We start from the raw sequence: 15,264 nt of genomic DNA on the forward strand, positions 1-15,264 counted from the left end.
AGGAGTTAAGAGCACAGCACAGGACATAAATGTAGCCATTTTGAGTTTTTGTATCCTGTTACTATTATTGCATGTTGATTTGAACTGAGCATAATGACCAGCAAATAAGCGTTTTAAAACATGATTCACATTTGTTAAAAATTACAGATTTAAAAAACAATAACATTCTACTACATGCTCATAAATGTCACTGATAGAAAAGTCTGGTGAGAGGTGGGGCCGGTAAGGCTGCAGAGCAATAATAGAACAAGGAAAGAAAAGGCATTCTCCTCAGGGAGGTGCCTGGGCAGTGGTGTTGGAAACCATTCTGCATTTCATGGAGCAAAATGATTCCACCAGCAACTGTGTTCATGGGTTGAAGTAACTGATCAGCGACATGCTTCCATGGTAATTCTGAACACCTGAAAATGGGTAATCCTAGGGACTGCAGACTCAGTGAGATGCAAAGTGACTCTTCTAGTAGTTATTGTGAGCTTTCCTGAGGGTCCTACTTAGATCTCCCCCTTTGAATTGGATTTTCTAGGATTTCCCACTTCACAGTGACTGACTATTACATTAACTTAGGGTAAAAACCACACACCCTCTTAAACTAAGATAGAAGGCCACTTACACAGTTGAGTAAAGGGTCGGAAAAAGAATAATGATCTTAAAATGTAAAAGGTTAACATTAGGAATGAATGTTAGTTACAACTGCTATTTAACCTGGAAATCTAGGTGTAAAAAGGAAATAGAGCTGGGAAGTGGTGGTGCACACCTTTGATCTCAGCACTTGGGAGTTTGAGGCCAGCCTGGTCTGCAAAGAGAGAGATCCAGGAGAGCTAGGACTACATGTAGAAACCCTGTCTTCACCCCACCTCCCAAAAAAGAGGAAATAGAAATAGAAATTACTAGTATAAATATTGGGAAAAATTAAATTGTGGTCATTTTCTGATGATATACCATGAATTACCTGATTAGAACTGATGAGAAATGCAATGAATTACAAGTTTTCCTTCTGAAGTTCTTACCATACTTAATTCTGTGCCATTTCCTGGGAACCTGTGTATGGACCTGGCCAGAGTCCATCTACCTGGCCAGTATTTAATTAAAGCTTACTTCAAATTTTGCTTTGACTTGTGGTAGTGGTCTTATTTTCAATTGATGGATTAGCAAAGTGACTCAGCAGTTAAAAGCATTGATTTCTCTTCCAATTTGATTCCCAGCACCCATAGAGTGGTTCACAATCACCTGTACTCCAGTTCCTAAGGATCTAATGCCCTCTTCTAGCCTCTGTGGACACTGGGCACAAAAGTGGTGTGCACACACACACATACATGAAGGCAAAACAGACATGCATAGAAAATAAAACTGTAAAAATTATTTTAAAAGAAAATTCCCTTATAACAAAGAAGAAAACATGTGGCTCTATGTGCATGCTGGCCTTAATTTAAATGATAGATTTTCCCTACAATGTGGAAATAATTACAAGTATTTTGAAAAGCAAGGGTATTCAACTCAAAGTATTGTTTCAACTCAAAACATTTCCTGACTAACAGAACAATAAGTTTATACCTGCCTAGATTTCATGGAAATAGATTTACAGAAGTGTATTTCTCTGTGGATCTCATCTTCCTTTGAGAGGATTGCCATATTCAGCATTCTGTCTTGATCACCTGAGGCAGTTCCCCACTTGTCAGTCCTGTTTGGGAGGTTTGGGATACGTGACCTTGCTGGAGGAAGTGAATCACAGGTGACAGACTAAGAGGTCAAAGCCTCATGCCACTGAGATTTAACTTCCTCTGCTTCCTGCTCCTGTCACCATACATTCTGGGTGCTGCCATGGCTCCCCATCATCACCCAGCATGACTCCTATTACTCTGGGACCATAAACCCAAATAAATTCTTCCTTATCTAAAAAAATTTAAAAAAACCCAAAAAACTAAAAATAAAAATTCACAATGATTTAAAATAAATGATATGAATCAATGACTTGAAAAAAATCAATAAAATTTAGTTACCAACTATTGGAAAATAAAGGGCAAAGCTTTCATTTTAATGATATAAGATTATAAAATATAAAAAATAACTGCTGAATTGAATATTATGTCAAAAATTATGACTGACACAAACTGGAAGTGTATATTTATAGGTTGGGCTTTAATATATTAAGGACATGAATTTAAATTGTCCTTGCTAATAAGTATAGTTTCTGGTAGAAGTTTCATCAGTTTATGTGTGTAAAAAACTGACATGGTAACTTCTAATTATTTGTTTCTGTATATGATACTCTTCAACCAAAGCAGCCATGTGTAAAAGCATCACTAGTGTATGATCACAACCAGTGCCCAGATTTCTATAAATCCACTTTTGATAAGACAGTGTCATAACTGACATAGGGGTAAACAAATGGAAGAGTATATTTAATAAACATTGCTCTAGAGATTCTAAGAAAATACAATATCACAGGGAAGTTGGTCTCATCAAGAAATAACACTCGTACAAGTTGGCCTTTCATTTGGGAAAAAAAGTGAAGGACTACCTTATGGTCACAAACAGAACCAAGTCTAGATGTTTTTTGTATCCAAGCATGAAAAGTAAATTCAATACAACTAGAAAAAATGAAATAGAAGAATGTCTCTAAGAGTCTTTGTTGCTATGAAAAAATACCCTAACAAAAGCCATTTAAGGTGGAAAGGGTTGATTGTAGCTCACAGCCTAGTCCATCATGGCGGTGACATCAGGGCAGCTGAGCCTGAAGCAGCTGGTCACGTTGCTTCTTCATTAAAGAAGCAAAAAGTAATGACTCCATGTTGCTGCTCACTTCCCTTTTCCATTTATACAATCTAAAATACAAACCAGGGAATGGGTGCTAAAAACACTATGTTGCTGCTCACTTCCCTTTTCCATTTATACAATCTAAAATACAAACCAGGGAATGGGTGCTAAAAACACTATGTTGCTGCTCACTTCCCTTTTCCATTTATACAATCTAAAATACAAACCAGGGAATGGGTGCTAAAAACACTGGATGGGTCTTCCTGCCTCAATTACTGTAACTTGATGACTCCCACACCATGCCCCAAATCTTATATCCATGGGATTCTAGATTCTGTCAAGTTGACAGCTAACAGCAACTACCATACATTTTATACATATACATACATGCATGTGTAGCACAGAATTCCATTTTTGGAGGAAGACAGACCATAACCACAGAAAATGAAGAGTATCTGAATGCTGAAAATCCAGAGAAGACGCTTCACTGTAACATTGCATGTTGTGGAGCTGAAGAGATGGCTCAAGGATTTAGAGTGCTTGTTGCTCTCCCATAGGACCCAGGTTCAATTCCTGGAACCCATATCATGGTCCCAAACCAGTTGTAACTCCAGTTCTAGGGGATCCTACTCCCCTCTTCTGGCCTCTGAGAGCACCAGTCACATGGTGGCACACTTAACACATGTGCAGGAAAAACACCCAGACACAGAAAATTAAAAAAAAAAAATAAGATTACACACTGTTACATTTGTTTTGAAAAACATCTAAAGATTGATATCCTAATAGTTAGCATGAAATATGTTTTAAACTTCCCTCCCTTCCCTCTCTCTTTTATTCTCTCATATACATACATAGCTCTGCATTTTTAAATACTGTATTTTATGACATTATTGAATCTATAATATATCATAATCTTTCACTTTTAAAGACATCAGAATTTATCTCCTTTCCAGGAAGGTATTCTCTTCTGCAACCACAGAGCAGTTATAAAAATCATGGATTCTCATTGTTACTATTTTATTATCTGTAATATAGATCTTATAATTCTCTAACTGTTTGATTAATATTTCACATCCAGAACCATGCATTAGTCATTATGTTCCTTTAATCACCTTTACATTGGAACAGATTTTCAATCTTGGTCTTTCTGGGTAGTGACTTTTTTGAAACTGTTTATTAATAGTTTCAATATTCTATCTTTTAAGATGGATATACAACAAAAGCTAACAGCTCCTTACCTTCTCATTTTCTTGTCTGACAAGGAACAAAGTGCTGCACCTAAGAAAAAAGTATTTTTCACTGTGGTTTGGAAAGAGATTCATCATTCTGAGAAGAAAATGTATACTTTTAATCCTAGCAAGCATTTGAACAAATAGGCACTAATAACCTCTCCTGGCTAAAGTGATTTAAGCAGTATATTTTACAGAACATAGTGAATATATGCCATATTACTTAAAGGTTTACTGAAATCTATAACCAGTGGAAGATTGAAGTATATTCTGATTTATTTCATTAGGCATTTGAGACAGAAACACAGCTTTAAAAGTGTATTGATTCTCTCTCAACTGTAATTCACAGTTCAAGTACATTCATCATCATTTAAATAAAACAACATATATAAATTGTTCTTAGTTCAGATTAATTTTAAATCAGTTTTGCAAGCCACACGATACAGAATATAAAACTCCTAGGTGCACATTAGGCTACTCTTTGCTACAGGGATACACTTTCAGAGAGTTTTGGATTCTGAAAGCCGTAGTCTGCACATGATTTCGGGAAGCTCAAATTTAAATTCACGAAGGGCCTATCTTATGTTCAACACTATCTCTAGGCATAAAATGATGGGAATACAAAATGACTGATTCCCAGTCTCCAGTGAGGGTGCCAGGCTTTTTGCTTCTCCTACATGCATGTGAGTTAGGAAGAACAGAGTTGTTACTTGATGCTTTATCAATGGTTTAGAATTTTGGATTAGGTGTGGTCATCCATATCACTTGAGTTTTCTCACTCAGTGTCAAATTCTTAATAGCTGTCTCTTTGGTCATCACTACATCCTCCTCACAGTTAAATCACTGATTCTGTTTCCCTCTGGCTTGCTCTAACCCTGAAGACTGTCTTTGTTCTTCCACTGTGTTGTTTTGCCCCTTTGTCAAAGGTCAGTTGGCTATTGATGTGGGCTATTTTCCATAAACCTGCTGCTGTCCTTTGGTGCATTGTTGCTTCAGCTTTATAGCGAGTCTTCAAGTCCTCTAGCGCCCACATATCCTTTGATGTTAAACAGTAGCGTGTGTGGAAGCCTTCTACTCTTAGTAAAATAATTATGGCAACATTTTCATTTTCTTGTTTTAGTAAATGTAAAAACCAGGGTGCAAAGTTCTTCCTAGACTTTTGAAATAATATTCACTTTCTTGTTTGAAACAATGTGATAAACATGTTAACCATTTTTATAATCTGGATGACTTTATAAAATAATATCCTAGGTACAGCAACCAGTAGTATTTTTATCTATTGATTCTATGATAATACTTTTTAAACATTTAGATATTTTAATTTTCATAGCTACGTAATGTATAGATGATGTGGAATCATTTACATTTTACACATGCACAACTGCTCATTCCAACTCTTGTGTCCTTTGAATATACCCATTTTTTGTTGCTTGAATCGTAACTTTGTCATATGATGCTAAATCCTGAAACTTAAAGATACTTTTCTGTTTCATTCACGCTGTTTGCTGAATGACTCACTCTACCTTAGATAACATAGAGCTATGTTTTCTCTAATGTATGGTGTCATCAAGTCCTTGTAAGAAAGACTTCCAATATCATAAGTCTTTAGCATGAGGAGCCTTGCCCCAAGTGACCTTAATAAATCGGTTATTTCTTGATTCTGACATAGATGAAGCCTTTGAACATCCACTCTATTTCTACTTCTTTTCCCCAAATTCCGCTCTGCTATTATCTCAGCTTCATGCTGAGCCTGTTAGAAACCATCTTCTATGATTGTGCTGCGTATCTAGCAGTATGCAAACTTAGGGCCTCACAAAGTATTTCCCCAGCCTTTGGTTCCTGATGGTCCTCTGCACTTCATCATTTCCTAATAACGACAGACTGTAAACCTTCTGAAGTCAGTGTTTTTTGCTTGGGAGTTGGCAAAGAATAGGCAATAGGTGATTTGAATTAGCTCTCTGTTCTCTTCAGTTCCCTGTGGTCCCCAATTCTACACACACAAACACAAACACACACACACACACAAACACACTTTGAGTTTTGGCAAATCAGTGACATATTCTAGTTTTTCAGAATTAGGATCCAATTTCTCTAATCCTGTATTTACTGTGTGTAAGGTTGGTAGGAGAAGAAACAGACAAGGGAACAAGTGACTCAAAGACACCACAGGCTTTATTTCGAATGAACCAGTAGAAAGGAGGAAAAAACAACCTATAGAGCATCAGTTCTTAAACTGTGGGTCACCCTCAGGGGCCTGAGGACCCTTTCACAGGGGTTGCCTAAGATCATTAGAAAACACATATGTTACATTATGACTCAGAACAGTAGCAAAATTACAGTTATGAAGTAGTAATGAAAATAATATTACAGTTGGTGGCCACCACAACATGAGGAATGTATTAAAGGATCTCAGCATTAGGAAGGTTGAGAACACTACTCTAGAGTAAAAACGAGAGACATTACAGGCTGGTAGGGTGGTAACCTACAGGCTGGGGTAATTAATTATAGGGAAGAAACACAGAAAGCAAGAGAAAACTGATAGGGACTACTTCATATTCCTTAACTGAGTTAATTTATCCAGCAAATATAAGGTAATGTTAGGTAAAACAGCTCTGACTCCATTTCAAACATGAGGAAATTAAAGTTCAGGAACGGGAGCCTCTGTAAGCCTCACTGCTAATTATCCTCCTATTCCAAGCTGATTGAAAGTCTGTTACTGTTGTCTTATCACATTCAAATGCCAGTGGAAAACTATAAGCCCTTGAATGCAAAGTTCTCATCTTGTTTGCTGAAACCACTACCCCCAGTTCCCAGCTCCATCAATCCTACTGTGTGTGTCCACTGGGAAGGCAACATAAAAAAGACGTTGGGGCGGGGGGTTGCAAGGGCTATGTTACTGCTGTGTGTTAGGCTTGCTCTGTTCACAGGGATGACTTCAGTTGATGCTCATGGCAATGCCAAAGTAGAATTACAACTCATCATCCTGATTTTTGAATGTCTCCAAAGATACTTAGATAACCGTGGGTGAATGGACATTGACTCAATTTTACTTTTGATCACCTGTAAAGTTGCTTCAAACTCTTTTCCTTCTCACTGTTTTCGTTGGTATTGTTGCCTGGGCAAGGTAAGTGGGCTGTATCTTCCTACCTCATGTTCACATTACTGAAATAGGCTTGGAAAGATGATATTTATATGTTTATACCCCAGGTATTTGTCAGGAGGACAAATGTTAGGAGAAAGCATGTGTGAAAAAATAGTATCTGCTTCCACTGGAAAGAAAAGATTTAAGAAAATAAAGGTTACAGGTCATAATGCACCCCAAATATGTATTTCATTATTAGAGAGCTATAGGTTTCACCAAAGTTTGGTTTCTCTCAAATATATATAATGTTTGACAAGAATATGAAGTACAATTTAGTTAAGATCATGATTAATAACTTTTTACATGTTAAAGAACACTTATAGATATTAATCCAAACATGTAGGGTATTAATGAACGATATCAGTGAGTTAGTTTGTATTAATGTGATCACTGTTCACTTACCTAAACTAATCCTTTAAAGTATATGGATGGTGTAATTAACATAAGTCGCTCTTGTTTTCTCCTCAGCTCAGTCCATTTTTGAGACATACTGTTCTGAAGAGAACGTACAATGTCACTCTGCCATGTTCGTCTTCTAAGAGAGGAAATGCCTGTTGTCCAGAACAAAAAGCCAGACCAAAATCCCGAAGAGATAAATTGCAGCATTCTAACTGGTGAGTATGATGGACCCACAGAGCCATAGAGATGCATATGTGTGATGCCCCTTTCACTGTGGGTATCATTCGTTGGTCAAATCCTTCACTTTGCTCACAGTGATTGGCTGGTTTCATAGTGCCAACCAATCATTTTAATGGGATTAAGTTACTAGCTCTTAGTTGACATAGGTTTCCATTAGAAAGAAATACATTGTATCATAATAAATTAGTATTGTTCTTTAGCCAGATACTTTGGGATTATAGGACAGGCAGCTTGAGCATTTTCTGGACAAATTGTAACTCTAGGAACATATAGAGGAACAAATAGATCTTTTCATATAAAGCATTTGTAGATAGTAGTTGTAAACCACTGAATGCATCATAATGACTATGATAGTGCCTTAGGCTCTGATTTTTTATTTTTTATTTTTGTAAGGTAAGACTATATTTAAACAGCTTGATGCTGCTGTATCTAAAGATTCTTTCTCATTTCAGTGTCAGTACTATAAAGGTATTGTACTTTAGGAGTTGACTATGATTCTAGTAATTATTAGGAACTAAGTTCTAAACAATGAACAGTTGTTTATCAAAGTAATAAACCTGTAAACCTAAAAAGTCTGATATATCAGAATATTAGAGGAACAGATAAAATTCTTTATTAGTATTACTGACATTAAATATAAATACTTCTGATTTTATATTTAAAGGGGTTGGGGATATCTGAGAAATAATACATTATATGGTGGAATAATATTTCAGAACTATTAGACTAAAAACATCTTATTTTAATTTTTATTCAGTAATTATATGGTATAAAAGTACCTGTAGTCAAAATCATAATTCTATTGGTCAGGGATGATCTAGATTGGAATACCCACATTTTAGCTTAGTGACCACATCAGTATTTTCTATAGAAAAGTAATATCCGTATTTCAGTTTTTGGATGATTTTTGCTAAATGAAAAAATCCAGGTTTGAATATATTTTGTTTCTGCATATTGAAACTGCCAGTATATTATCATCTCTCTCTCATGCTCTTAATGAGCTGTTTTTGCTTTGAAGATTGTGTCTTTTATCTGCTTTCAGAGATCAGAAAAAACATAACATAAGCCAACACACAAACTTAATGTTCCTAGGTTTTCTTACCTTTAGCGTCTGCCCCAGTGTTCTTTGATGTTTGCAATGTTCTGTATTTTGTGATTTGGTGGTTTTTGTCAGACATAAAAATGATCACCTATTATTTTTTCAAGTGTTGCTGTTCCAAATCCTGTCTCATCCATATTTGATAATGTGATTATGAGCATTATTTGTCCTATGTTTAATGTATCCCACATGGTCTCATGAGTATTGGAGACTATTTTCTTTATATTTCACTCTATATTTTGTTAAGAATATCTTGTACTCATCAATCCTCCATCATCTAACCTGAAGTTAAGTACATCTACTGTATTCTTAACTTCAATTATTGTTTATTTTTCAACTCTAAAACTTCCATTTGACTAGTATGCATAAGCTGTCTGTCTGTTGACATGTTGTAAGCATTCTACTTTCCATGATTTTTAAACCATAGAAGGCAGCTCCCACTCTGACTTCAGTGATGGCTCTGCTTGTAGTATCTGTTTTCTGTTTCTTCACCACATCTCGCAAATGACTAATACTTTTGTCCAAATGTGGCTTATGAAAACTTATAACATGGTTGATATTTTGATGTACATCTTCCTCTGAACAGGAAATCTTTTTACAGGGATGCGCCAATGACTGACACCAGCTTTTTTAGAAAGGAATTCTCTCATTTTTAAGGATTCATATAATTCTCATCACCCACATTCTCAGAGGCTAATTTCTGTAATCTACCACGTCAGTTAATTTATCATCCCTTTTCTTTTCCTCCTCCTTGTGCAACCATACACTATGGAGCTACTGAGATTGTTAGATGCCGTGTTTAATGCTATATTTTGGTCTTGTGGAAAAATGTGCATGCATTTGACATCCATCAGAAAGTGACACATTGGCAGATGCCCTAATGTTATTCCCTTCTCTCAGGTTCTGATTGTAGAACCTTGAGAGTGCCACAACACCAGCTTAGAGTCTTGCCCACTTTGTGCTGTCTTCTTAACTCTTAGGCCTTGTCCTGTTTAGAGACTCAAGGCTTCCTCACAGAGAGTGCAATGCTTGCTTTGGGTTGCTTTCTCTTTTTCTTTCTCATCAGGTTCCTTGTTCTTTAGGCTATCTCTGTAGCATCCTTCATTTATGTGTATTTTAGACAAAAAAAGTTCTTAGTAATACATTTTTAGATACATAGTCTAAAATATATTACTCATTGCCATATCTAAAATTTCTTCTTTATCACAATTTGTTAGTTCTTCTCTTTTGTACCTCAACAATTCCTGAAAAGCAGTATCTTCAATGGACATTTACTACTGAAAAAGAGAATCTGTAAACTCACTCTCTTCTGACACATGACCACTTACACACTAGTCTTCTGCAAGGATATATTCCTTCTAAGTTAACATGTCTACTTATTAGTTAAATTTACATCTAGATTTATTATTTTTGAAAGTTATATTATGATGGCACTTGTTACTATTAGGTGTTTATTGACCTCTTCTACATGGTGTGATACAAAAAAAGTTCCTTTAGAAACATTCTAGTGCTCTAGACCTGCTTGTCTGAAATTAAATCCCCAGAGAAAAGGCTCCCTCAGACAAAGGCCTTGTTTAACTTCACTATTATAAATGGACAAGAAGACTGCCTTCCATCTTCTCTATGTTTAGGCATTTCTACACTGTCATTGCAATGTAGAAATTGCTCACAAAAACTACTGTATTTGCATGCAGGATTATTCTGTACTCCAGTAAATATAATGCCACTTGGAGTCTCCATCCTTTAATTAACTTTCACGAGAAGCACATGGTTGGCTATGACACAATTAGAGAGACATTCAAGGCTTGGCAGAGCTACTACACACTAACTCTCAAGGAGATAACTGAGCTGATGCAGTCAAATGCTGACAATAGTCTAACCCATGTTTGTGGACAAGTGGAAAATCTAGACAACAGAGCAGTGTCCTGTAGTTGAAAGTGAGAAAATAACCACCTCCTGAGTTGGGAACACATCAGACAATAAGAAGGATAGACCCTGAACAAGCTCTCATACGCTCAGGTTCCCCTGTGCCAGCGCATCTGTATCCAACTGTTCATGGCCAAAGAAGGTATCAAACCATTGTTTGTTATGTGTAATCCACAGACACAAAGCTTAGAAATAGACTAGCATTTCTCCACAGGTCAGCCCTAATAGAGTCTCTTACATATTGCAAGTATATTATATAAGTAACTGTACTGTAAAAGGACTTCACTCCCAGACCATTTGTCCTTGGTAAAAACCAGTGTATTAAGTTTATCATGAAAATTTTAAGAACTTACTTGCTGATATTTTCTCTTTTCCTCTTTCTGGAATTGTCTTATTAGATATGCTATTGTTACAATGCAACATTGTGTATGTAACTACAGTTACAAAACAACATACAGTTGTAGGTACAACTCACAGACTAACATTCATTTTTAGGAAGCCCGAGTCTCCAACAGACTATTAGGACAACCCAAAGCCAGGATTTATGGCAACTACTTGAAGATACCTAATAAATTTAGTTTTTAATAAAGGGTACATTGTAAAATTTATTCCACAGTTATATTTGGCTGAGGGGCCATACCGGCTTCTTGTTTGGGATAATATCAAGTAGTCAGAAAACATATTTGGTTTTAGGTAGAGATGTATACAATGGAGGCACCAATTATTGTAACAACTTTTCTCTCCTCACAGATGCATCCCAAAGGTAATGTTTTTTAACAGAAAGGTAAGCTGGCAGTCTTCTCACAGAGGCGTACTTCCGGTATGATGCTGTCATCCATCAGCTGCTTAAAGAACAGTCTCCATTCGAACCTCTAGAGACAGAGACGCTTATTGCTGTAACACATTTAATTCCTTTTCTGCACTGCATTCTTTCTAAATCCATACTGTTGATGCAGCCATAGGAAATACAGTGCTAAATAAAGACAGCCAATGAGAGCTTTCCTTTTAAACTTTAGAATCTTTCTCTAATCGAGAATGCGACAACATTCTGAACACCAACATGTAAAACAAAGTACTTGTTGTTCCTTTGTGTGTGTGTGCTAGCCACCTGATTTACTTTCTTATGCTTTGTTTCTCTGAAATTCTGAGTATAAATTTAAAAAAACAAAACACAAAAGAATATTTGCTATGTTTTACTTTGTGCTTATTTTATGTGCAAATAGGAACACAAGGAAAAAGTAATTAAATTGTGACAAATTCTTTACCCTGGCCTATGTGTTCGGGAAAATGGATATTCATTTGATTTTCTGTAGCAACACTATTTGAATATCTTTATAGGGTACTTTATGCAATTCTGTACATGTTACAACATGTGCCTTCATGGTGGTGATTATTATCCTTGATCCCCAGGACAAGACTCACTAAATATATAGAGCTGATCTGGTGATGATGCATTCCCTCAGTTTATGCTTATTTGAAAAAGTCTTTATTTTGACTTTGGTTTTGAAGGATGGTTCTGCTGAGAACAGTCACCATGGCTGGCAGGATCTCATGTATTTGATGCCAGCCTCTGAGGTTTCTATTGAGAACTATGCTGGAAGTCTGATTGGAATTTCCTTGTGTGTCTTGGCACAGGGCTCTGTTTGTTTGTTTTTTATATATTCTTTCTCATAATTTTTACCATGACATGTGTGAATGAGCATGAAATGTGCAATGATGTCCATTTGAGGGTAAGTCTACTTAGTTTTGCTTCTTTGAGCTGCTTATATGTGGATATGCATATCTCTTAAACTAAATCTTTAGCCATTATTTCATGTGAATTTTAATACCTGGTTTCTTTACCTTCTGAACTTACAATAATGGGAAGATTCAGTTAATGGTATCACAGCTAATATGTTTTGTCAGTTTCTGTTTTTTAATCCTATCCCATCCTTTCTCTTCCTCCTTTCTTTTTTCTTTTTTTTTTTTTGGTTTTCGAGACAGGGTTTCTCTGTGTAGCTTTGCGCCTTTCCTGGAACTCACTTGGTAGCCCAGGCTGGCCTCAAACTCACAGAGATCCACCTGCCTCTGCCTCCTGAGTGCTGGGGTTAAAGGTGTGCGCCACCACCGTCCAGCCTCTTCCTTTCTTTTATCTGACTAAGTTAACTCAAAAGACTTGTCAGGTTCTGAAATTCTTTCTTTGTTCTAGTATGTCATACAAGACAAGAACAAATGTTATCACAAACTAGGTTCCAAAGTTCTGACATTTTAAAATATACATATCTTGTTGTTGAATTTCAAATTCACATACCACTGTATTTTTTAAGCTTATTTGTATTGTCTATCTGTGTTCTCTTGGCATTTCACTGATTTTTCTTAGTACCTTTATTTTGATTCTTTTTGGGGTACTTCAGTTTGAAATCTACTGCTGGAAAATTACTGTTTCTCTGCTCTGGAGAAGCCATGTTTCCTTTTATGTGAGTTCCCCTGTGTCGGTGTGCATTCTTATGCTCTGATAGTCACTTTTTCCAATTTTTTGTAGTAGCTTCTGTGGGGAAACAGTCTGGCTCTGAGGTGAGCTATAGGACATCAGTGGGGAGGGAGCTTCAGCTTCGGTAATAAGGTATCTCTACGTTTGGTTTTCTATGCTGTGAGTCTCTCTGAGTGTATCTTTAGTCTAGACTACAGCAGTAAATGAAGTTAGTTGTATAATTTTGTCATGAATATGGGATCCTGTGCATGTGTTCCCTCAGTTTCAAAGACATGAACACTTGATGACACTTGTTTGTGTTCCTGTAGCTACTATAGTTTCAATTGTGTGGCAGTACTATCTATCCCAAGTCCCTTGGGGAAAAGTGTCAGTAATGCCAAGTGTTATAACTCCAGCATGCATGGTTCCTGAGCCCAATGATGTAAAGTTTATTTTTTCCAGGACACTCATAATCAGTCAGAAGTTGTCCACAGCACCAGCAGTTACAGCTGTGGAACTACAGAAGGGGCATGTGTGAGTAGTTAGAGCTCCCCCTGCTGCTATGATTAGGGATGGTGATACTGTTCTACTTTCTTTTTCTCTAGCTGAATTGGTGGGCACCCTGGGGGTTATGGTTGGAATTTTGTGGGTGATTTTCCTTTGCATTTCTTTTCTAACTCTCCTAGCTATGAGGGTTCCAGGCACTTTGCTGATTTAGAGTTCTCTCTTCCTCCCAGTGATTCTCAACATTCAGTTTTCTTCTGTTATTCTGGTTCCTGCACTGTCAGATTCATGTTCAGCACACACATATTGTAAGTTTAAATATTAAATATCAAAATCTTGGTAGATGCTCTACTACTAATACTATTTTAGAAGACAAATCAGTCACAGAGAATGATTTAAATCATTGCTCACATTTCAAAAGGATCATTGACACTGAGTTTTGACAAAAGCTATAGAACTTACATAGACAAGTTGATTTAGCCATGTAACCTAAAATTAATGTAATTTTGAAAAATTCAAGTACTTTGGAGATGTTCCAGTGTATTCTAACTCAAGAAAATCGGTTGTAAAATATCTTCATTAATGTATCTAAGATGAATCACTAATGACCAAAATAACAAAGAGGATAACTCATTAATGAATGTATGTTCTTCCATTGAATTGAATAAATTGAACTAAAATGACCTTTAGAAAATACTTCAAAACTACCAGGTACTGGAGAGGAGCTCTTGACCTCATCTCCTAGCCATGGAATCCTAAGCAAATTGCTTAATCACTTGTGTAAATGTTCTGAGGCCAGAACATAAGTCATTCAGCATGGCCATGAGTAGAGGCTCCATCGTAGAGGCTGAACAACTTTATATGTCACAGAACATGTTATAAAGAAAATAATTCAAAAGACAATGTAAATCTTTCTACAAAATGTGGAGTTTGCATTTTTTAAAACAGTAATTTCAAGGACATTGTAAACCAGAAAATGCATGTCAAATATTCTGAGTTGCCTGATTTTTCTGAAAAAGGATTGTAGTTTACATGGTTTATATGAGACAGAAGGAGGCAATGCTTGAAAGAAATTTAGCAGGAACAGGCAAGATCTTGAGAATCATGAAATTGGAGCTTACATATGACAATTACATTCTTAGAGGAAACAGAGACTCTGGAGCCCCATCCATGAACACATTCGCGATGAGTAAGCAGTTAGCAGCCTGTGTGATGGAGAATGGCTAGCTCCATGAAACTGTGTTCTTCTAAAATATGCATATTTGAATACAGAAACATGCACAGGGAGACCAGCATATCATAATGAAGACAGAGGTGATGGTGGGAGTGCTAAGGCTGAGAAGCACTGAAGATTTCCAGCAGTCCACTTGGACCTGGAAGAGACATTGAACATTCTTTTCTTCACAGCCCTGATGATGATTAAATCTCTAATTTCTGCCTTCTAGAAACAGGAAGCACAAAGCTTCTGCTCTTTGGGCTCCTCTATTTGTAATATTTTGCTATATCCACTCAAGTATTCTAA

At 36.5% G+C, this 15,264-nt stretch overlaps 1 protein-coding gene across 1 annotated transcript in view; it reads left to right on the forward strand.

The window, feature by feature from the left end:
- Nucleotides 1–11,638, forward strand: part of Stpg2 (sperm tail PG-rich repeat containing 2) — a 433,963-nt gene extending 422,325 nt beyond the window's left edge. Inside the window, exons 13-14 of the mRNA XM_036189290.1 lie at nt 7,594–7,739; nt 11,540–11,638. Of these exons, the coding sequence (XP_036045183.1) occupies nt 7,594–7,739; nt 11,540 (147 nt within the window). The 3' untranslated portion in view covers nt 11,541–11,638. The remainder of the gene's footprint in view (nt 1–7,593; nt 7,740–11,539) is intronic.
- Nucleotides 11,639–15,264: the final 3,626 nt, after the last annotated feature.

This window comes from Onychomys torridus, chromosome 6, assembly GCF_903995425.1.
Source record: "Onychomys torridus chromosome 6, mOncTor1.1, whole genome shotgun sequence".
Classification (NCBI taxonomy): Eukaryota; Metazoa; Chordata; class Mammalia; order Rodentia; family Cricetidae; genus Onychomys; species Onychomys torridus.